The 22,402-nt window shown below is 43.8% G+C and overlaps 1 protein-coding gene and 1 pseudogene across 1 annotated transcript; both read left to right on the forward strand.

The window, feature by feature from the left end:
• Nucleotides 1-22,402, forward strand: part of LOC142192831 (uncharacterized) — a 319,569-nt pseudogene that overhangs the window by 147,822 nt on the left and 149,345 nt on the right.
• LOC142196898 (gastrula zinc finger protein XlCGF66.1-like) lies at nucleotides 3,647-5,697 on the forward strand. The gene is made up of 4 exons (XM_075266883.1): nucleotides 3,647-3,789; nucleotides 3,920-4,099; nucleotides 4,178-4,341; nucleotides 5,640-5,697. The coding sequence occupies exons 1-4, from the start codon at nucleotides 3,712-3,714 to the stop codon at nucleotides 5,695-5,697; spliced, it is 480 nt and encodes a 159-aa protein (XP_075122984.1). The 5' UTR covers nucleotides 3,647-3,711.

A 22,402-nucleotide genomic window follows, 5' to 3' on the forward strand; every position in this document is an offset into this window, starting at 1 on the left:
GGAGAACTTGTAGTGGTGGAAAAATCCCAATAAATAAATAAAAAAAAGTATTAAACTGGATGTTTTTTTTTGCTACAGACACGTCACACACACAGCTCTGCTACATATACATCACACACAGACAGCTCTGCTACATACACGTCACACACAGACAGCTCTGCTACATACACGTCACACACAGACGGCCCTGCTACATACACGTCACACACACAGCTCTGCTACATACACATCACACACACAGCTCCGCTACATACACGTCACACACAGACAGCTCCGCTACATACACGTCACACACAGACAGCTCTGCTACATACACGTCACACACAGACGGCCCTGCTACATACACGTCACACACACAGCTCTGCTACATACACATCACACACAGACGGCTCCGCTACATACACGTCACACACACAGCTCTGCTACATACACGTCTCACACACACAGCTCCGCTACATACACATCACACACAGACGGCTCCACTACATACACATCACACACAAACAGCTCTGCTACATACACATCACACACAGACGGCTCCCCTACATACACATCACACACAGACGGCTCCGCTACATGCACGTCACACACAGACAGCTCTGCTACATCCGTATCCAGACACAGAACTTCTCCTCATCTAACAGAGATCATGTGACTCCTCCCACACACATATATAGCTGTGACTGATCACATGACTCTGACATCATCACAGGTCCTGTAACCACACAGATACCACATGGCTGCTTAGCAGAAGGTTTGTAGAGGTTTCGTTTATTAACCCCTTTAGGGCCAAATACTTTTAGGACTTAAAGGGATTCTTCACTTTCTACTACTGACCTCTCCTTAGAAGAGACTATAACTATTATCTCAGTGAGGTGCGAAACCCCGGACCTCGCAGATCAGCTCTACTGGGATCTGCGCATGGGATCCACGCTGCTCACTCACTATACATACTGCAGCATTGTCTCATTGAATCCTAGTAGTCAGCGCTGCAGTACCAGCACTCACCACTACAGTATGTATAGTCAGTGAGCAGCGTGGATTTCCCTCAGTCCTGCTGATCGGTGGTTCCCGGTGTCATATCCTGCAGATGTAATTTAAAGACGTAAGCGACCACAAGAAAATGGCCGCGGGCATGCGCCGTCTCTTCTGCCCAAAGCCCGATGGAAGAGCCGACTGTGCATGCCTAGAAGTTTGAAACCCAGGACGGAAGAAGGCGCAGAGAGAGGCTTTCCACACGAAGATAGAGACGTCGCTGGAGATTTCTCTCGCCCAGTGCTGTGAGAGAACTCATTTGCATACAGAAGGAAACCGGGATTTCTGCCAAACAGCAGCGCAGAGAAGACATCTAAAGGTAGGAGAAGAATAGCCTTTCTTACGGCTATTCCTACATGTTAGGGCTAGTTCACACGTAAACGCGCGTTAATGTGGTGCTAACGCGACCACAAACATGCACCGTCAAAATCGCCGTGCAAACGTCCCGTACACGCGGCACATTGCGTGCCGCGTTTACTCTATGTGAACAAGCCCTTAGGGAGAAATAATGGGATTCCAAAAATTGGATCCCTATAACGATCTAATAAAAGGAGAGGTCATCAATAGTAGAAAGCGGAGAGCCCCTTTATAGGTAGGAAACTCTCCAGACCAGCTCAGTATGTTATTGTAAATTCTCGTTGTCTCAGGACTTGGCTGCTTTAAGGGCTGGTCCTTCCATGGCTGAGATGATAATATTTGTGTCTTTTGCCGTTTCAGGTGTCGGCGGTTGTTTTGGGCTGTTTCCATCCCTCCTATAGAGGTAAATAGTAGTCGGGGCCTTCGGCCTACGGTATAAATCACATGATGGCGATATTCTCCAGGTCGCTACGGTTACACTGATACCACATTTATACCGGGTTTAGGTTTCATAACTTTTACGCTAGAAAGAACTTACTGAATCATCTCTTCTTGTCTCGCCATATTCCGAGAGCCCGGTACCGGCACTGATCCTGGCTGTTAACACTTTAGATATCTCGGCAAAATGCGACCCCTGTGATACAGATGCCATGGGCGCCACCATTTTTAATGAACAACGTCCCTTGTAATATGATTGGAGGACAGCAATTGGTCGCCATGACAGGCGGGAACCTACTGAAAGCTCCCAGGCCTGTCATTACCATAGTTCTATTACACGCTGCCTATGTCAGGGGATTTTACTATACAGACGACTACTATTTTATGAAAAGTTAATGAGTTTTTTCCAATTCTAACTCACACTAACTGAAGATAGATATGGGTAGATGCACCTAATAATGTTCAGTGAACAAAACTTAAAGTAGGGTACATTAAAATATAACTTTTATTAAATACTGTTAAAAGCTAATACAATATTCTTGGATAGCCAAGTGATATGATAGGGTAAAGAATAATAATGTGATTGCCAAAACAGGTAGTGTGGTGTGATACCTAGAAAAATACTGAAAAATATATAGTCAATCCCCCCAGGCTCAAGACTAATATGTGCTATAGCCCTAGCATAGCATGATCACTCCTATAAAGGGATATAAGCAATTTGTATGAGCACCGTATACACACACAGCCCAATAATAGGGCAAACACACTCACACTAACTGGGATCAGTAAAAGACTGATCAAGACCCTAACTGACCACTGACTTGAGGGCCCATATTACTCCCCCAGCACTAAGACTGATAATCAAATGCATAAAATAAGTCACATTGGTGACTCAGCCGCGCAGAAATAGAGTCCTAAGTGTAAGCCTGATGTGTTTCGACTGGTTAATGTTGCCAGTTCATCAGAGGCTAAAAAGGGCGATACAAATGCCGGTCGGCTGTGATATGGAGCATTGGACATTGTACAGGATAGTGAAAGGAGCCATTACAAAGTACAATTTATTTTGCAAAGCATAAGCTATCATGTCAACTAAGAACTGGAAAAATGATGGCTCTTGTGTGACCTAACTTTAGTACAGATAATAATAATAAAATGTAAACAAAGTAGTGGGGGCGAGGGGTGCGCTCGTGTCACTGGGGTCTGGCTTTCCAAGGTTCACTAGCTGGAAAAATAACTGTATCAACCCCATACAGGGGAATGAACTAAACAACAGGAACTCTTACTATTCCTGGACTTACCTCCTTATTAATCCACTGCCCAGTGACCGATAGAGGATTAGAATAATGAACCAAAATGGGGCTCTGAAGCCTGAGCAAGGCCGGACATTATAAAACTGAATGGTAACCAAAGAAACTTTGTCACACCTGTGGAGTCAGCCAGGTTGGGTGGCGGCCATCTTATATTCCAAAGCTCAACTGGATCAGAAGAATTGTGACATGTAAGCGGTTTACTCCTTTTTGTTTTCTAACTGTTCGCTTGTTGTAGGTCACTGATATTCACTTTAATGTTCATTTCTCTATGCTCTATGGATCCATTGCCATTTAATGTGTGTTTTGCCATGTGTTGTAAAGACTTATTCATGGTTGGGTTGGATACCTTCTAACCCGAATCAGTAGGTGGTGGCAGTGTGTATCTGGGGGCCATGGACTGTGTTGAGTGAGTGGATTGAAATGACCCTTTGCAGACACATCCACAGTCTGTACATGACAGTGATACTATGTATTTTATATTGTCTCATCTTCTCTCCATTCAGGTTCCTACAATATAGAATCCTCTCAGTATCTTCTATAGAAGAGAATATTCCTGATTGATCCATCAAGGATGGAAAGAGACAGAAACAAGATGGCGGAAAGTCTATTAAATCTCACCCTAGAGATCATCTACCAGCTTACTGGAAAGGTGAGAGATTCTGATGATGTCATCATGACATCATTCTTATCTATAGTAATAACAGATGATATGACTGGAGAGGTGATGGACTCTGGACATGTATGTAGTGAGATTTATTAATGTGTCTCCCCATAACCAGGATTACACAGTAGTGAAGAAGACCTCTAGTGGGCGCTGTCAGGCTCCTGTGTATGATGGATATGGAGGAACCCTGAGCCCAATCCCGGGGCCTCCACCTCACCCCCTGATACAGGAGGAGATCAATGGACAGAAGATCCTAGAACTCACCCACAAGATGCTGGAGCTGCTGACTGGAGAGGTGACAGTGCTGGGAATGCTGGGACATTATACAGTAACTGGAGGGGTCGGGGTGATGACTGTATCATTGTGTTGTCAGGTTCCTATAAGGTGTCAGGATGTCGCTGTCTATTTCTCCATGGAGGAGTGGGAGTATTTAGAAGGACACAAGGATCTGTACAAGGAGGTGATGATGGAGGACCAGCAGCCCCTCACATCAGCAGGTAATAGACATGACTATATACACATGGACTTCCATTATTTGTATGTACAGAATGAATTCAGTCCCTGTCTGTGTTTCCTACAGGTAGATCCAGTAAGAGGACAACACCGGAGAGATGTCCCAGTCCTCTTCTTCCACAGGATGATGATCAGGTAGATGGAGATATTCCCTATGATGTGTAGACGGGCTGTGAAGTCCTTGTGGTCAGTCTTGTTGTATCCAGCAGTATTATATGGTTATATACATGGGCGGTGTCATTGAGCCGCCATCTAATATGTTTATCCGGCTTCTCACAGACCTGCAGCTACTGTCAGGACATCTTTCATCCTCATGCGGATTAATGATCTAGAACATTCTCTGTGACTTCCCCATTTGTCCGGTGACTTTTACATTATTTGTTTCCCAGATTTTCCATCAGGATAAAGATGTGAGCGACATGAATGCTATATCTATGGGAATAAAGGAAGAGCCCTATGTGAGTGGTGATGAGGAGTGTGAGGAGGACATTCCTACAGGGACCCGCCCAGGTGAGGAGTCACCGCTATATAAAGCACAGAAGGGTCACTGATTCTATTCAGACATTGTTTAGACTATTTGTTGTTCCCCGATTCAGGTAAAATACTAATAATACCTGAATATAAATGTGATACCGCTATAGGGGGTAATAAATGTAGTATAGAATAGAACGGACAGCAGGAATATGGACTTGACATCGATGTGAACGAGGCAAATTTCTTCCTCACCGGCTGTCAGTCCTCGTGAAGGGAAAGAATTTACCAGAATTATATAGCAGATTATTTCCGGTAGCGGAAAAATAATCCTCCTGCTCGATCTTCAGGCAGATTCCACCTCAGAGCTCTATGGAAATAAATGGGAGGTGGAAAATCCGGCCTGGCCAGTAAGGAATCTGATGGAGATTCGGGGGCTGATTTGGTAAAGCGGAAAAATTCTTCTTCTGAATTCCTGAAGCAGCTTCTACAAATGTCACTGTGTAAACCTCACCTTAGACCCCAATCACACTATGGAATCCGGACTAGAAAATCTGGTCTGTACATCAGTCACATTTCCCAGCCTGAACTCTGTCCACACACCAGGACTCCCCGTATCTTAGTGATCTATGACGCTTGGAGTCCCTGCTTCCTTGTGACTCCACAGACCCTACTACATACTGTATGGGACAGCAGATCCGCGGTGAGTTCAGGCTGGGAAATCCAGCAGATGTGGTTTGGATTGTATTGTGTGTATGGGGTGTAATACAGTAAGATTTATGGCGTCCTACAGTATTATTCCACATAAGTGGCCATAGTTAAGCAGCCATGGATTGTGTTCACCTCTACAGTGACCTAGAGCAGTGGTGGCATTTCCTGCCCGGCTTCATTACTGTTTGCTATCACTGACCTCCGTCTCAGCACAGTGAATACTAATGAAGTAGGCCGCGCTGCCGTCGTTTGCTGCCTGTGCCACTGACTTCACTTCTTCACACGGTCTGAAGCGTCTCAGGCAGCGGCAGCTCAGTGTGGAATATACTTATAAGGTTATTTTATTCAATAATAGTAACATCAGTTTTCTTCTTGTCAGATGACTGTACCAGGAGCTCAGAGGGACATCTGATATCTACAGATTATAAAGCAGATCATGGTATCACACAAGATCCATATGAAGAACATGTCATTACCCCAGATATATCCTCAGCGCTTCAGAAGAAAGGTCTTTATTCTAATTTATCATGGTCTGTAAAGCAAAATGAAAGATACAAAAGAGGTGTTATACATCAGAGAACTCACACAGGGGAGAAGCCATATTCATGTCCAGAATGTGAGAAATGTTTTGATCGGAAATCACATCTTGTTAGACATCAAAGAACTCACACAGGGGAGAAGCCATATATATGCCCAGAATGTGGGAAATGTTTTACTCACAAATCAAATATTGTTGGACATCAAAGAACTCACACAGGAGAGAAGCCATTTTCATGCCCAGAATGTGAGAAATGTTTTACTCAGAAAACAAGTCTTGTTGACCATTTGAGAATTCACACAGGGGAGAAGCCATTTTTATGTCAAGAATGTGAGAAATGTTTTGCTCGGAAATCACATCTTGTTAGCCATCAAAGAATTCACACAGGAGAGAAGCCAGTTTCATGCCCAGAATGTGGGAAATGTTTTACTCAGAAATCAAGTCTTGTTGATCATCTGAGAATTCACACAAGGGAGAAGCCATTTTCATGTCAAGAATGTGAGAAATGTTTTACTCAGAAATCAAATCTTGTTACACATCAGAGAATTCACACAAGGGAGAAGCCATATTCATGCCCAGAATGTGAGAAATGTTTTACTCGGAAATCAAGTCTTATTGACCATCAAAAGAGTCACACAGGGGAGAAGCCATTTTCATGCTCAGAATGTGGGAAATGTTTTAGTTGTAAATCAAGTCTTATTGACCATCAAAAGAATCACACAGGGCAGAAGCCATTTTCATGCCCAGAATGTGGGAAATGTTTTACTCACAAATACAAGTTTGTTGAACATCAAAGAACTCACACAGGGGAGAAGCCATATATATGCCCAGAATGTGGGAAATGTTTTACTTACAAATCAAATTTTGTTGGACATCAAAGAACTCACGCAGGAGAGAAGCCATTTTCATGCCCAGAATGTGAGAAATGTTTTACTCAGAAAACAAGTCTTGTTGACCATTTGAGAATTCACACAGGGGAGAAGCCATTTTTATGTCAAGAATGTGAGAAATGTTTTGCTCGCAAATCACATCTTGTTAGCCATCAAAGAATTCACACAGGAGAGAAGCCATTTTTATGTCAAGAATGTGAGAAATGTTTTGCTCGGAAATCACATCTTGTTAGACATGAAAGAATTCACACAGGGAAGAAAGTGAGAAAGCAAGAAGACAAGAAGGCTCAACATTCTTATCAAGAAGTCCAGGAATAGGTCAGTCAACTTGGCGGTTCAGCCAGGGGGACCAGATATGCAAAAATTTCCCATGCGTTCTATTAGACCAGAGGTTCTCAAACTTATTTTGTCTACCGCCCACTTCGAGAATTAATTATTTTCTAGCGCCCCCCCCCCCCCCAATTTTTTTTTACTTTACTACATCTTAAGAATCACAATCGCAGTCATTATGTTAATAATTAAATTATGTGTGCCATGTGAAAATAAGACTTTCTGATGAGGGTAATGTAAAACACCATTTTGTAATATTAGGAAAACTTTTATTCATGTTATTAAAACAAAAATTTCAATTTTAATTTTAAAACTAATCTAATGTGAAGGATGAATTTGATGATTTTTAACAAGTTTGTTAATATCAGGCTCGAATTTACTCAAAAACAGCCGTAAGTCACCGCGTTCGGTAATCTGCAACCGATTTTAGTTTGCAACGTTGCCACAGCACTAAATCCACGTTCACACAAATACGATGATGGGAATGCTATCAAAAATCGTTGAACGATGGACCACAATCCAGAGTACAATTGCGGGATAAATGAGCAGGGGGCCAGGTGCTAGTGTCCATAATGAAGTGAATAAAGTAAGATAGTGGACAAACAAAGCAGTTTTGCTGAAGCAGTGTATTTAGGAAAAGTCTTAAATCCACATTAACAAGCAGTATAGATAGAATCATTGTTATGATACCACCCCTTTAAATTAGCCATCACCCCCCTAAACCGCTTCAACGCCCCCCAATCTTCTCTGTGACCTTTACTGCCCCCCTATAGGCCTCCAGCGCCCACAAGGGGGCGTTATCGCCCACTTTGAGAAAGACTGTATTAGACCAACTTAGAAGTTCTTCGAGCCTTGCTAGAAGGTTCGCTTTGTTCTCCCAATTAGAAAAAGGCGGTTTCTTGGTTTGAAGCCAATAAAGTGGAATGAGTTTCTTTGCTGCAGCCAAGATATGGGAGATGAGAACATGTTTAGATGAATTGTACTCCAAAGTCAGAGCCGAGAGGAAGATCATGGCTGGTTTGATTTCAAATTGGGGGTATCCAAGAGATCTGATAGCGGTTCTAATTTCCTGCCAATAGGTCTGGATGAGTGGGCATTCCCACCAGATATGTAGATAACTCCGATTGGAAGCATCTCCAACATTTGTTCGTAGGGGTGAATCCCTTATTATGGAGCTAGGTCGGGTGCTATACCAATGGGAAGCAAGTTTGTAATGAGTTTCTTGTAGCCTTATACACCTGGAGGGGCCATGTGAGTGTTGTAAAATGTTATCTATATCCGCTTCAGAAAACCCCAGACCTAGGTGTGAGTCACCCTGACTCGGCCTATGTAGATTCACGGTGCGAGCAGGCCCGACAAAGGGGGCGGCAGCGCCTTGAAAAAGGGGAGTTTTAAGCAAAAATGGATGAAAGAAAAATAAAGAAAAATAAAAGTTTGTCGTGACGCCAGTTGGGGTTTCGGCTTAAGGTGAAGCCGGGCACTGTAGGCAGGGCCTCTGGGAATAGGTGGTGATGCAGTGCCAGATGTTATACCCTCCCCAACCAGGGCAGGTCCCAGGGCCGGATGATATATGATATAGGTGAAGAAGGGATGATTTCCAGGAGGAGTAACAGAGGATCGATGAAAGAACACAGTCCAGACAGGGGTTAACCAAACACTTACAGGTTACTTCTGTAGTCAGCAAGAGATAACAGATGTTACAGGAGGAGTCACCTTGCTCCAGTATAGTGAGATGCCACCAGTAGGATTCAGCCTTCCACTGCTGCTCAAACTCTCTAATAGATTTCCTCTGGTCCTGGGTTCCAGGAGCTCAAATGTTAATTGCAACCGGGTAGATCCCCCTTCTGGACAGCAGGTAACGCGAGTTCTTTGGGATGCTGGATGCACTCACCCCCAACTCTGTATGTTACTGAGCCTCCAGGAAACTTGCATTCACTAGGCCTTGGTCCAGTGAGTTTCTCAATGTTCTTAGTGTTTCTTACACTAGTTAGGAATTGATGGTCCTATGACTGCAGCTCCGTCCCTGCAAGGTCTTGTCTCACCTCTGCAGGTCTCCGGCCTCCTGTGCTGTGCACACCATGCAGCTTGCAGCACACACTGCACCTCCACACACCTGCTCTCTCTCTTGCACACTCCTGCCCTCTCTGATCTGGAACTGAGAGAGAGACCCTCTTCCAGTCTGTAGCTCCTCCCCTTTTCTTAAAGAGATAATGGCTGTGGAACTTTGTGTATGCTAACAGGTTGACTGGATCTCACTATACCTTCACAGTACACAGTATAGATCACATAAGATGACATTTGTAGTGACCTGCTCTGTGGGGCGCTACAGGTGCTTCTCCCAAAAGGAAATAAAGCTTGGTTTATTATAGTGCATTGGGTCTATGAAATGTTGGAGGAGGTGGGAGGTTTTTCTAGGTCGGGTAGTTTTAGGGGCTAAAAGTTTTTCAAATTCAGTCAGTTGAGTAGTGAGTATTTCTTTCGGAGTGAGTCCAGACATGCTTTCAGATGTTGTGTATGGAGAAAAGAGAGGGACAAGTTTGGGAGAAGATCCAGCATGTCTGCAAGCGGAAGTAAACCCGTGGTGGTCGTAATGTCTTTCAAGGTTAGGGCATTAGGCTTGGATCATAGACCTTGATAAGGGGAGCCATCAAGATCTAAAAGTGCAGGAAGTACCCTGAGAGGCATAAGAGAAGAAGGGGTGGGGGCCAGATCCTGCCCCAACTCCGACCAAATCATCATTGGACTTTTCAGCAACAGATCAGAATGGAGAGGCCTCGCAGTCCGTGAGTTGGGAAGCCAAAGACCAGGTAAAGGTGCCAGAGAGCAAAGGGCCTCAAAACAGAGGAGTGGCAAGCAAGATCGGAGAGGGGCTACAAATTCCAGCCACCAGGCGAGTTGGGTCGCTTTGTAATACTTGCATATATTGGACAGACCTATGCCTCCAGAATGTTTTCTCTCCATCAATTTTTCCCATGCAATTATTGGCTCCTTATGTCTCCAAATGAATTTTGTAAACGTGCCTTTCAAGAAGGTGAAGAAAGTAGAAGGTAGAGAGATTGGGAGCATCTTAATTTTATAAAATAACTTTGGTAGGATTTAGGTTTGAATTAAGTTCTTCCTGCCAAACCAGGAAATAGTGTCGTGTAAGAGGCCAAGGATTTGGAAATATCGTCCAGAAGAGGGGGAAAGTTGAGTTTGTAAAGATCCGAAATGCGAGAAGTAAGATGAATGCCGAGGTATTTCAAACTGTCACTAGACCAGGTAAAAGGCGTAATGGCTTTAAGCTTCTCCACTGTAGATGAACAGAGTGATACATTTAGCACTTCTGATTTTGACAAATTAGCCTTATAACGACAGACTTCGGAACGCAGAGAGGATGTCTACTAGAGCAGGTAGGCCCCCTTCAGGGTTTCTTATGACAAAAAGAATGTCATATGCCGTGGCATGAAGGGTGCGATCACCCCGATCGATTCCTCGGACTCTGTGATCTTGTCAGACCGTTTGAAGTAGTGTTTCCATTACTAAGACAAAGATTGTCAGAAAATCCAATGACATAAAAAATTCCAGCTTTCAACCATGGTCCTTATAAAACGTAGCGTTTATTCCAATGTTAAAAAACACACATGTACACAAGCAGTATCGTCTCGTAAGTATTTCCATCCCTTACATAGACTCGCTGACGCGTTTCGAAGACATATAGTCTTCTTAGTCGTAGCCTCATAGCGTGACGCTATGACTAAGGGGCAGTAGGTCCCGAAATGCGTTAGAGGTTTATATGCACTTTTTTGTGTTTTTCACCTTTTTTCTGCCTTTTACTTTTTGTATTATTTGTTCTACATTTTATACTTATGATGAATTAAATGCTAAATTTTAAGGAAATGTAGCACGATGCCGACTTCTCTTCAATATTTTTGTCTATGTTGAATGCTTCTCGGGTCCAGAGACTTTGTCGTGCACCCCGAAGATTCCTTTTTTATGTTGAGCTACAGTCAACATATTTTGTGTATCGCTATAAAGTGACGTTAGTAACATCTGTGAAATGGCTACAGGGTCAAAATGCTCACTATACTTCTTGATAAATTCTGTGAGGGGTGTACAGTGTTGGCTAAAAGTATTGGCCCCCCTGCAGTTCTGTCAGATAATACTCGTCTTCCAGAAAATGATTACAAGCACAAACTCTTTGGTAATATCTTCATTTATTTTGTTTGCAATGAAAAAAACAAAAGAGAATGAAAAAAAAGTCAAATCATTGATCATTTTACACAAAACTCCAAAAATGGGCCGGACAAAAGTATTGGCCCCCTCAGCCTAATACTTGGTAGCACAACCTTTAGACACAATAACTGCGCACAACCGCTTCCGGTAACCAGCAATGAGTTTCTTACAAGGCTCTGCTGGAATCTTAGACCCTTCTTCTTTGGCAAACTGCTCGAGGTCCCCCCTGAGATGTGAAGGGGGCCTTCTCCAAACTGCCACCAAGAGATCTCTCCCCCTCCCCCACAGGTGTTCTATGGGATTCAGGGCTGGACTCATTGCTGCCACTTTACAAGTCTCCAGTGCTTTCTCACACCACCATTTTCTAGTGCTGACCTGAAGTGTGTTTTGGGTCCTTGTCCTGCTGGAAGACCCCTGACCTCTGAGGGAGACCCCGCTTTCTCACACTGGGCCCTACATTATGCTGCACAATGTGTTGGTCGTCTTCAGACTTCATAATGCCATGCACATGGTCAAGCAGTCCAGTGCCAGAGGCAGCAAAGCAACCCCAAAACATCAGGGAACCTCCGCAATGTTTGACTGTAGGGACCGTGTTCTTTTCTTTGAAGGCCTCTTTTTATTCCTGTAATCTCTATGTTGAGGCCTTTTCCTACTTTTGTCTCCTCTGACCAGAGAACATTCTTCCAGAACGGTTTTGGCTTTCTCAGGTAAGTTTTGGCAAACTCCCGCCTTGTGGTCAGTCTTGTTGTATCCAGCAGTATTATATGGTTATATACATGGGCGGTGTCATTGAGCCACCATCTAATATGTTTATCCGGCTTCTCACAGACCTGCAACTACTGTCAGGACATCTTTCATCTTCATGCGGATTAATGATCTAGAACATTCTCTGTGACTTCCCCATTTGTCCGGTGACTTTTACATTATTTGTTTCGCAGATTTTCCATCAGGATAAAGATGTGAGCGACATGAATGCTATATCTATGAGAATACAGGAAGAGCCCTATGTGAGTGGTGATGAGGAGTGTGAGGAGGACATTCCTACAGGGACCCGCCCAGGTGAGGAGTCACCACTATATAAAGCACAGAAGGGTCACTGATTCTATTCAGACATTGTTTAGACTATTTGTTGTTCCCCAATTCAGGTAAAATACTAATAATACCTGAATATAAATGTGATACCGCTATAGGGGGTAATAAATGTAGTATAGAATAGAACGGACAGCAGGAATATGGACTTGACATCGATGTGAAGGAGGCAAATTTCTTCCTCACCGGCTGTCAGTCCTCGTGAAGGGAAAGAATTTACCAGAATTATATAGCAGATTATTTCAGGTAGCAGAAAAATAATCCTCCTGCTCGATCTTCAGGCAGATTCCACCTCAGAGCTCTATGGAAATAAATGGGAGGTGGAAAATCCGGCCTGGCCAGTAAGGAATCTGATGGAGATTCGGGGGCTGATTTGGTAAAGCGGAAAAATTCTTCTTCTGAATTCCTGAAGCAGCTTCTACAAATGTCACTGTGTAAACCTCACCTTAGACCCCAATCACACTATGGAATCCGGACTAGAAAATCTGGTCTGTACATCAGTCACATTTCCCAGCCTGAACTCTGTCCACACACCAGGACTCCCCGTATCTTAGTGATCTATGACGCTAGGAGTCCCTGCTTCCTTGTGACTCCACAGACCCTACTACATACTGTATGGGACAGCAGATCCGCGGTGAGTTCAGGCTGGGAAATCCAGCAGATGTGGTTTGGATTGTATTGTGTGTATGGGGTGTAATACAGTAAGATTTATGGCATCCTACAGTATTAGTCCACATAAGTGGCCATAGTTAAGCAGCCATGGATTGTGTTCACCTCTACAGTGACCTAGAGCAGTGGTGGCGTCTCCTGCCCCGCTTCATTACTATTCACTATCACTGACCTCCGTCTCAGCACAGTGAATACTAATGAAGTAGGCCACGCTGCCGTCGTTTGCTGCTTGTGCCACTGACTTCACTTCTTAATTCGGTCTGAAGCGTCTCAGGCAGCGGCAGCTCAGTGGGGAATATACTTATAAGGTTATTTTATTCAATAATAGTAACATCAGTTTTCTTCTTGTCAGATGACTGTACCAGGAGCTCAGAGGGACATCTGATATCTACAGATTATAAAGCAGATCATGGTATCACACAAGATCCATATGAAGAACATGTCATTACCCCAGATATATCCTCAGCGCTTCAGAAGAAAGGTCTTTATTCTAATTTATCATGGTCTGTAAAGCAAAATGAAAGATACAAAAGAGGTGTTATACATCAGAGAACTCACACAGGGGAGAAGCCATATTCATGTCCAGAATGTGAGAAATGTTTTGATCGGAAATCACATCTTGTTAGACATCAAAGAACTCACACAGGGGAGAAGCCATATATATGCCCAGAATGTGGGAAATGTTTTACTCACAAATCAAATATTGTTGGACATCAAAGAACTCACACAGGAGAGAAGCCATTTTCATGCCCAGAATGTGAGAAATGTTTTACTCAGAAAACAAGTCTTGTTGACCATTTGAGAATTCACACAGGGGAGAAGCCATTTTTATGTCAAGAATGTGAGAAATGTTTTGCTCGGAAATCACATCTTGTTAGCCATCAAAAAATTCACACAGGAGAGAAGCCAGTTTCATGCCCAGAATGTGGGAAATGTTTTACTCAGAAATCAAGTCTTGTTGATCATCTGAGAATTCACACAAGGGAGAAGCCATTTTCATGTCAAGAATGTGAGAAATGTTTTACTCAGAAATCAAATCTTGTTACACATCAGAGAATTCACACAAGGGAGAAGCCATATTCATGCCCAGAATGTGAGAAATGTTTTACTCGGAAATCAAGTCTTATTGACCATCAAAAGAGTCACACAGGGGAGAAGCCATTTTCATGCTCAGAATGTGGGAAATGTTTTAGTTGTAAATCAAGTCTTATTGACCATCAAAAGAATCACACAGGGCAGAAGCCATTTTCATGCCCAGAATGTGGGAAATGTTTTACTCACAAATACAAGTTTGTTGAACATCAAAGAACTCACACAGGGGAGAAGCCATATATATGCCCAGAATGTGGGAAATGTTTTACTTACAAATCAAATTTTGTTGGACATCAAAGAACTCACGCAGGAGAGAAGCCATTTTCATGCCCAGAATGTGAGAAATGTTTTACTCAGAAAACAAGTCTTGTTGACCATTTGAGAATTCACACAGGGGAGAAGCCATTTTTATGTCAAGAATGTGAGAAATGTTTTGCTCGGAAATCACATCTTGTTAGCCATCAAAGAATTCACACAGGAGAGAAGCCATTTTTATGTCAAGAATGTGAGAAATGTTTTGCTCGGAAATCACATCTTGTTAGACATGAAAGAATTCACACAGGGAAGAAAGTGAGAAAGCAAGAAGACAAGAAGGCTCAACATTCTTATCAAGAAGTCCAGGAATAGGTCAGTCAACTTGGCGGTTCAGCCAGGGGGACCAGATATGCAAAAATTTCCCATGCGTTCTATTAGACCAGAGGTTCTCAAACTTATTTTGTCTACCGCCCACTTCGAGAATTAATTATTTTCTAGCGCCCCCCCCCCCCCCCCCAATTTTTTTTTACTTTACTACATCTTAAGAATCACAATCGCAGTCATTATGTTAATAATTAAATTATGTGTGCCATGTGAAAATAAGACTTTCTGATGAGGGTAATGTAAAACACCATTTTGTAATATTAGGAAAACTTTTATTCATGTTATTAAAACAAAAATTTCAATTTTAATTTTAAAACTAATCTAATGTGAAGGATGAATTTGATGATTTTTAACAAGTTTGTTAATATCAGGCTCGAATTTACTCAAAAACAGCCGTAAGTCACCGCGTTCGGTAATCTGCAACCGATTTTAGTTTGCAACGTTGCCACAGCACTAAATCCACGTTCACACAAATACGATGATGGGAATGCTATCAAAAATCGTTGAACGATGGACCACAATCCAGAGTACAATTGCGGGATAAATGAGCAGGGGGCCAGGTGCTAGTGTCCATAATCAAGTGAATAAAGTAAGATAGTGGACAAACAAAGCAGTTTTGCTGAAGCAGTGTATTTAGGAAAAGTCTTAAATCCACATTAACAAGCAGTATAGATAGAATCATTGTTATGATACCACCCCTTTAAATTAGCCATCACCCCCCTAAACCGCTTCAACGCCCCCCAATCTTCTCTGTGACCTTTACTGCCCCCCTATAGGCCTCCAGCGCCCACAAGGGGGCGTTATCGCCCACTTTGAGAAAGACTGTATTAGACCAACTTAGAAGTTCTTCGAGCCTTGCTAGAAGGTTCGCTTTGTTCTCCCAATTAGAAAAAGGCGGTTTCTTGGTTTGAAGCCAATAAAGTGGAATGAGTTTCTTTGCTGCAGCCAAGATATGGGAGATGAGAACATGTTTAGATGAATTGTACTCCAAAGTCAGAGCCGAGAGGAAGATCATGGCTGGTTTGATTTCAAATTGGGGGTATCCAAGAGATCTGATAGCGGTTCTAATTTCCTGCCAATAGGTCTGGATGAGTGGGCATTCCCACCAGATATGTAGATAACTCCGATTGGAAGCATCTCCAACATTTGATCGTAGGGGTGAATCCCTTATTATGGAGCTAGGTCGGGTGCTATACCAATGGGAAGCAAGTTTGTAATGAGTTTCTTGTAGCCTTATACACCTGGAGGGGCCATGTGAGTGTTGTAAAATGTTATCTATATCCGCTTCAGACAACACCAGACCTAGGTGTGAGTCACCCTGACTCGGCCTATGTAGATTCACGGTGCGAGCAGGCCCGACACCGGGGGCGGCAGCGCCTTGAAAAAGGGGAGTTTTAAGCAAAAATGGATGAAAGAAAAATAAAGAAAAATAAAAGTTTGTCGTGACGCCAGTTGGGGTTTCGGCTTAAGGTGAAGCCGGGCACTGTAGGCAGGGCCTCTGGGAATAGGTGGTGATGCAGTGCCAGATGTTATACCCTCCCCAACCAGGGCAGGTCCCAGGGCCGGATGATATATGATATAGGTGAAGAAGGGATGATTTCCAGGAGGAGTAACAGAGGATCGATGAAAGAACACAGTCCAGACCAAACACTTACAGTTTACTTCTGTAGTCAGCAAGAGATAACAGATGTTACAGGAGGATTCACCTTGCTCCAGTATAGTGAGATACCAGTCTTCCCTTTTACCACTAGTATGATTCAGCCTTCCACTGCTGCTCAAACTCTCTAATAGATTTCCTCTGGTCCTGGGTTCCAGGAGCTCAAATGTTAATTGCAACCGGGTAGATACCCCTTCTGGACAGCAGGTAACGCGAGTTCTTTGGGATGCTGGATGCACTCACCCCCAACTCTGTACGTTACTGAGCCTCCAGGAAACTTGCATTCACTAGGCCTTGGTCCAGTGAGTTTCTCAATGTTCTTAGTGTTTCTTACACTAGTTAGGAATTGATGGTCCTATGACTGCAGCTCCGTCCCTGCAAGGTCTTGTCTCACCTCTGCAGGTCTCCGGCCTCCTGTGCTGTGCACACCATGCAGCTTGCAGCACACACTGCACCTCCACACACCTGCTCTCTCTCTTGCACACTCCTGCCCTCTCTGATCTGGAACTGAGAGAGAGACCCTCTTCCAGTCTGTAGCTCCTCCCCTTTTCTTAAAGAGATAATGGCTGTGGAACTTTGTGTATGCTAACAGGTTGACTGGATCTCACTATACCTTCACAGTACACAGTATAGATCACATAAGATGACATTTGTAGTGACCTGCTCTGTGGGGCGCTACAGGTGCTTCTCCCAAAAGGAAATAAAGCTTGGTTTATTATAGTGCATTGGGTCTATGAAATGTTGGAGGAGGTGGGAGGTTTTTCTAGGTCGGGTAGTTTTAGGGGCTAAAAGTTTTTCAAATTCAGTCAGTTGAGTAGTGAGTATTTCTTTCGGAGTGAGTCCAGACATGCTTTCAGATGTTGTGTATAGAGAAAAGAGAGGGACAAGTTTGGGAGAAGATCCAGTATGTCTGCAAGCGGAAGTAGACCCGTGGTGGTCGTAATGTCTTTCAAGGTTAGGGCATTAGGCTTGGATCATAGACCTTGATAAGGGGAGCCATCAAGATCTAAAAGTGCAGGAAGTACCCTGAGAGGCATAAGAGAAGAAGGGGTGGGGGCCAGATCCTGCCCCAACTCCGACCAAATCATCATTGGACTTTTCAGCAACAGATCAGAATGGAGAGGTCTCGCAGTCCGTGAGTTGGGAAGCCAAAGACCAGGTAAAGGTGCCAGAGAGCAGAGGTCCTCAAAACAGAGGAGTGGCAAGCAAGATCGGAGAGGGGCTACAAATTCCAGCCACCAGGCGAGTTGGGTCGCTTTGTAATACTTGCATATATTGGACAGACCTATGCCTCCAGAATGTTTTCTCTCCATCAATTTTTCCCATGCAATTATTGGCTCCTTATGTCTCCAAATGAATTTTGTAAACGTGCCTTTCAAGGAGGCGAAGAAAGTAGAAGGTAGAGAGATTGGGAGCATCTTAATTTTATAAAATAACTTTGGTAGGATTTAGGTTTGAATTAAGTTCTTCCTGCCAAACCAGGAAATAGTGTCGTGTAAGAGGCCAAGGATTTGGAAATATCGTCCAGAAGAGGGGGAAAGTTGAGTTTGTAAAGATCCGAAATGCGAGAAGTAAGATGAATGCCGAGGTATTTCAAACTGTCACTAGACCAGGTAAAAGGCGTAATGGCTTTAAGCTTCTCCACTGTAGATGAACAGAGTGATATATTTAGCACTTCTGATTTTGACAAATTAGCCTTATAACGACAGACTTCGGAACGCAGAGAGGATGTCTACTAGAGCAGGTAGGCCCCCTTCAGGGTTTCTTATGACAAAAAGAATGTCATCAGCATGTGCCGTGGCATGAAGGGTGCGATCACCCCGATCGATTCCTCGGACTCTGTGATCTTGTCAGACCGTTTGAAGTAGCACTTCCATTACTAAGACAAAGATCGTCAGAGACTGTGGACAACCCTGCCGTGTTTCATTTGAAATCGCAAAGCTGGAAGATAGAGTTCCATTTATCCTAAGTCTCGTTGACGGGGAAGAATAAAGGGAAAAAATGGCCAGGATAAAGGTTGTTGGAAAACCAAACTTCTCCAGAGTGGATTTCATGTAGGACCAGTCCACTCTGTCAAATGCCTTTTCGGCATCTACACCTAGCAAGACTAGCGGATCACGTGTGTTGTTTGTCAGGTGAATCAACGGGAGAAGTCTTGCAGTGTTGTGTCTACCTTCTCTTCCAAAAACAAATCCTGATTGTTCTTCGTTAATTAGTGTCAGAATGAAGGACTGAAGGATCTTTGCCCAGACCTTCACGTCCACATTCAGTAAAGAGATAAGATGTTAGTTCCCACACGAGGAAGGATCCTTGCCATCCTCGGGAATCAGCGTGATATGTGCCTTTTGTGCCTGAGTCGGTAGAGTTTCACCCTGCAAGAGGGCATTGTACAATAGGGAGAGTTGTGGTGTTAAAATGTTTCGGAACTTTTTATAATAAAAGAGTGGAAGACCATCTGGGCCAGGGCTTTTGCCCGTCGGGAAACTGCTCAGTGTCATTGACTTCTTGCAAAGAAATTGGCTCTAGAAGGGTTGATACTGCTGTTTCAGGGAGTTTAGGAAGATTAAAGGAGCTTAGAAACTGGGATGTCAAGGTATCTCTGTGTGTCCCGATTCTCTCAGTTTTTAAGCAAACTGGATGGCATTTGGTGAGATCTATGTGCACTGTGTCCTAAACCTCTGCTTCAATTTGCAAGGAAATTGGTCATCAAGGACTTGTAAAATTACATTTTGAAGTTGATGGAGACAAGTTGATGGATGAAATATTTATGAGACAAGAGCCAGTGTTGTTTAACAAACTGTGGGGGATATAAAAACCGGCGATGCGTTTTGGGACCTACTGCCCCTTAGTCATAGCGTGACGTTATGACTAAGGGGCAGTAGGTCCCGAAATGCATTAGAGGTTTATATGCACTTTTTTGTGTTTTTCACCTTTTTTTCTGCCTTTTACTTTTTGTATTATTTGTTCTACATTTTATACTTATGATGAATTAAATGCTAAATTTTAAGGAAATGTAGCACGATGCCGACTTCTCTTCAATATTTTTGTCTATGTTGAATGCTTCTCGGGTCCAGAGACTTTGTCGTGCACCCCGAAGATTCCTTCTTTTTTATGTTGAGCTACAGTCAACATATTTTGTGTATCGCTATAAAGTGACGTTAGTAACATCTGTGAAATGGTTACAGGGTCAAAATGCTCACTATACCTCTTGATAAATTCTGTGAGGGGTGTACAGTGTTGGCCAAAAGTATTGGCCCCCCTTCAGTTCTGTCAGATAATACTCGTCTTCCAGAAAATGATTACATGCACAAACTCTTTGGTAATATCTTCATTTATTTTGTTTGCAATGAAAAAAACAAAAGAGAATGAAAAAAAGTCAAATCATTGATCATTTTACACAAAACTCCAAAAATGGGCCGGACAAAAGTATTGGCGCCCTCAGCCTAATACTTGGTAGCACAACCTTTAGACACAATAACTGCGCACAACCGCTTCCGGTAACCAGCAATGAGTTTCTTACAAGGCTCTGCTGGAATTTTCAACCATTCTTCTTTGGCAAACTGCTCCAGATCCCCCCTGAGATGTGAAGGGGGCCTTCTCCAAACTGCCACCAAGAGATCTCTCCCCCTCCCCCACAGGTGTTCTATGGGATTCAGGGCTGGACTCATTGCTGCCACTTTACAAGTCTCCAGTGCTTTCTCACAAACCATTTTCTAGTGCTGACCTGAAGTGTGTTTTGGGTCCTTGTCCTGCTGGAAGAGCCCTGACCTCTGAGGGAGACCCAGCTTTCTCACACTGGGCCCTACATTATGCTGCACAATGTGTTGGTCGTCTTCAGACTTCATAATGCCATGCACACGGTCAAGCAGTCCAGTGCCAGAGGCAGCAAAGCAACCCCAAAACATCAGGGACCCTCCGCCATGTCTGACTGTAGGGGGCGTCTTCTTCTCTTTGAAGGCCTCTTTTTTTTCCTGTAAACTCTATGTTGATGCCTTTTCCTACTTTTGTCTCTTCTGACCAGAGAACATTCTTCCAGAACGGTTTTGGCTTTCTCAGGTAAGTTTTGGCAAACTCCCGCCTGGCTTTTTTCTGTCTGTGGGTAAGAAGTGGGGTCTTCCTGAGTCTCCTACCATACAGTCCCTTCTCATTCAGACGCTGACGTATAGTACGGGGTGACACTGTTGTACCCTCGGACTGCAGGGCAGCTTGGACTTGTTTGGATGTTAGTCGAGGTTCTTTATCCGCCATCCGCACAATCTTGCGTTGAAATCTCTTGTCAATGTTTCTTTTGCGTCCACATCTAGGGAGGTTAGCCACAGGGCCATGGGCTTTACACTTCTGGATGACACTGCGCACGGTAGACACAGGAACATTCAGGGCTTTGGAGATGGACTTGTAGCCTTGAGATTGCTCATGCTTCCTCACAATTTTGCTTCTCAAGTCCTCAGACAATTCTTTGGTCTTCTTTCTTTTCTCCATGCTCAATGTGGTCACACAAGGACACAGGACAGAGGTGGAGTCAACTTTAATCCATTTCAACTGGCTGCAAGAGTGATTTAGTTATTGCCACCACCTGGCACAGCCTAGAGAGAATTGATTGCTCTCACTTAAACCAAATCAATTCTCTCTAGGCTGCGCTGATGAAGTCCAAAGAGACAGGAATGGTGCCGTCTGTAGCTGAGAAATTGATTTGGTTATAACCTCACATCATGCAGTAGACTTCTGGGAAGTCGGGCATGTTGTTCAGGGTGCTTGCTATAGAGGGCAGCATAACAGAGGCACTGTCTCCCTGTTTACATCTTGGGAGACAGATTTGCATATTCTTCCCATGTTCACATAGTTGTAGCATCTACACATGCAGAAGCCGGAGCGCAGCGGTAAGGCAGGAGCTAAACTCACTTATGTATTCAACTCATCGGCGTCCTCCGGGACATACCTCCCACCAACTGGGACTGTGAGAAAGGACATGGAATTCAAATTGGTTGGGGGGTATGCTAAAGGGGTTAATAGACGAAAACTCTACAAACCTTCTGCTAAGCAGCCGTGTGGTATCTGTGTGGTTACAGGACCTGTGATGATGTCAGAGTCATGTGATCAGTCACAGCTATATATGTGTGTGGGAGGAGTCACATGATGTCTGCTAGATGAGGAGAAGTTCTGTGTCTGGATAAGGATGTAGCAGAGCTGTGTGTGACGTGTATGTAGCAGGGCTGTCTGGGTGACGTGTATGTAGCAGAACTGTCTGTGTGTGACATGTATGTAGCAGTGCCGTCTGTGTGTGACGTGTATGCAGCAGAGCCGTGACCGGCCGTATTTTGAGCACTTTCCTGGACCAAAACCCCTTCCCCCCCACCAAACCCCTTTGTGTGTGCTCTTCACATAAATGCGGACAAAGTTACCTTTGAATGGGTGGGGTCGGCCACAGCTTTATTACATATATACGGCATATGTATATATATATATATATATATATATATATATATATATATATATAACATATGCAGTAACCCTGTTACCCTCCTCGTGAACGTTGTGGTGTGTGCCCCCCGAGTGCCCCACCTCCTGCTGGGCACGCGTTGGATTTGTCCCCGGTGGGGCACGTCGCTGGTCCTCTTCATCGCTGAGAAAGGGGGCCAAGGTCCTGCTAATATGCCACCGGATCTCGGTGTAAGCCTACAACGAGGTGTGACCCCCCTAAGCAGGAACAGCGCCATTTCTATGCCATCTTGGATCCCCGAAAGAAAAATGTCCAACCCAATATCATTCAGGTGTACACCATCCTTT

This window comes from Leptodactylus fuscus, chromosome 1 (genome assembly GCF_031893055.1).
Source record: "Leptodactylus fuscus isolate aLepFus1 chromosome 1, aLepFus1.hap2, whole genome shotgun sequence".
Classification (NCBI taxonomy): domain Eukaryota; kingdom Metazoa; phylum Chordata; class Amphibia; order Anura; family Leptodactylidae; genus Leptodactylus; species Leptodactylus fuscus.

What these genes read in the sequence shown, in the direction of transcription:
- LOC142196898 (XM_075266883.1), top strand. Translation starts at nt 3,712, where the DNA reads ATGGAAAGAGACAGAAACAAGATGGCGGAAAGTCTATTAAATCTCACC. An exon ending in TCTACCAGCTTACTGGAAAG is followed by an intron (nt 3,790 to 3,919) that starts GTGAGAGATTCT and finishes CCCCATAACCAG; the next exon opens with GATTACACAGTAGTGAAGAA. An exon ending in CACATGGACTTCCATTATTT is followed by an intron (nt 4,342 to 5,639) that starts GTATGTACAGAA and finishes TCACCTCTACAG; the next exon opens with TGACCTAGAGCAGTGGTGGC.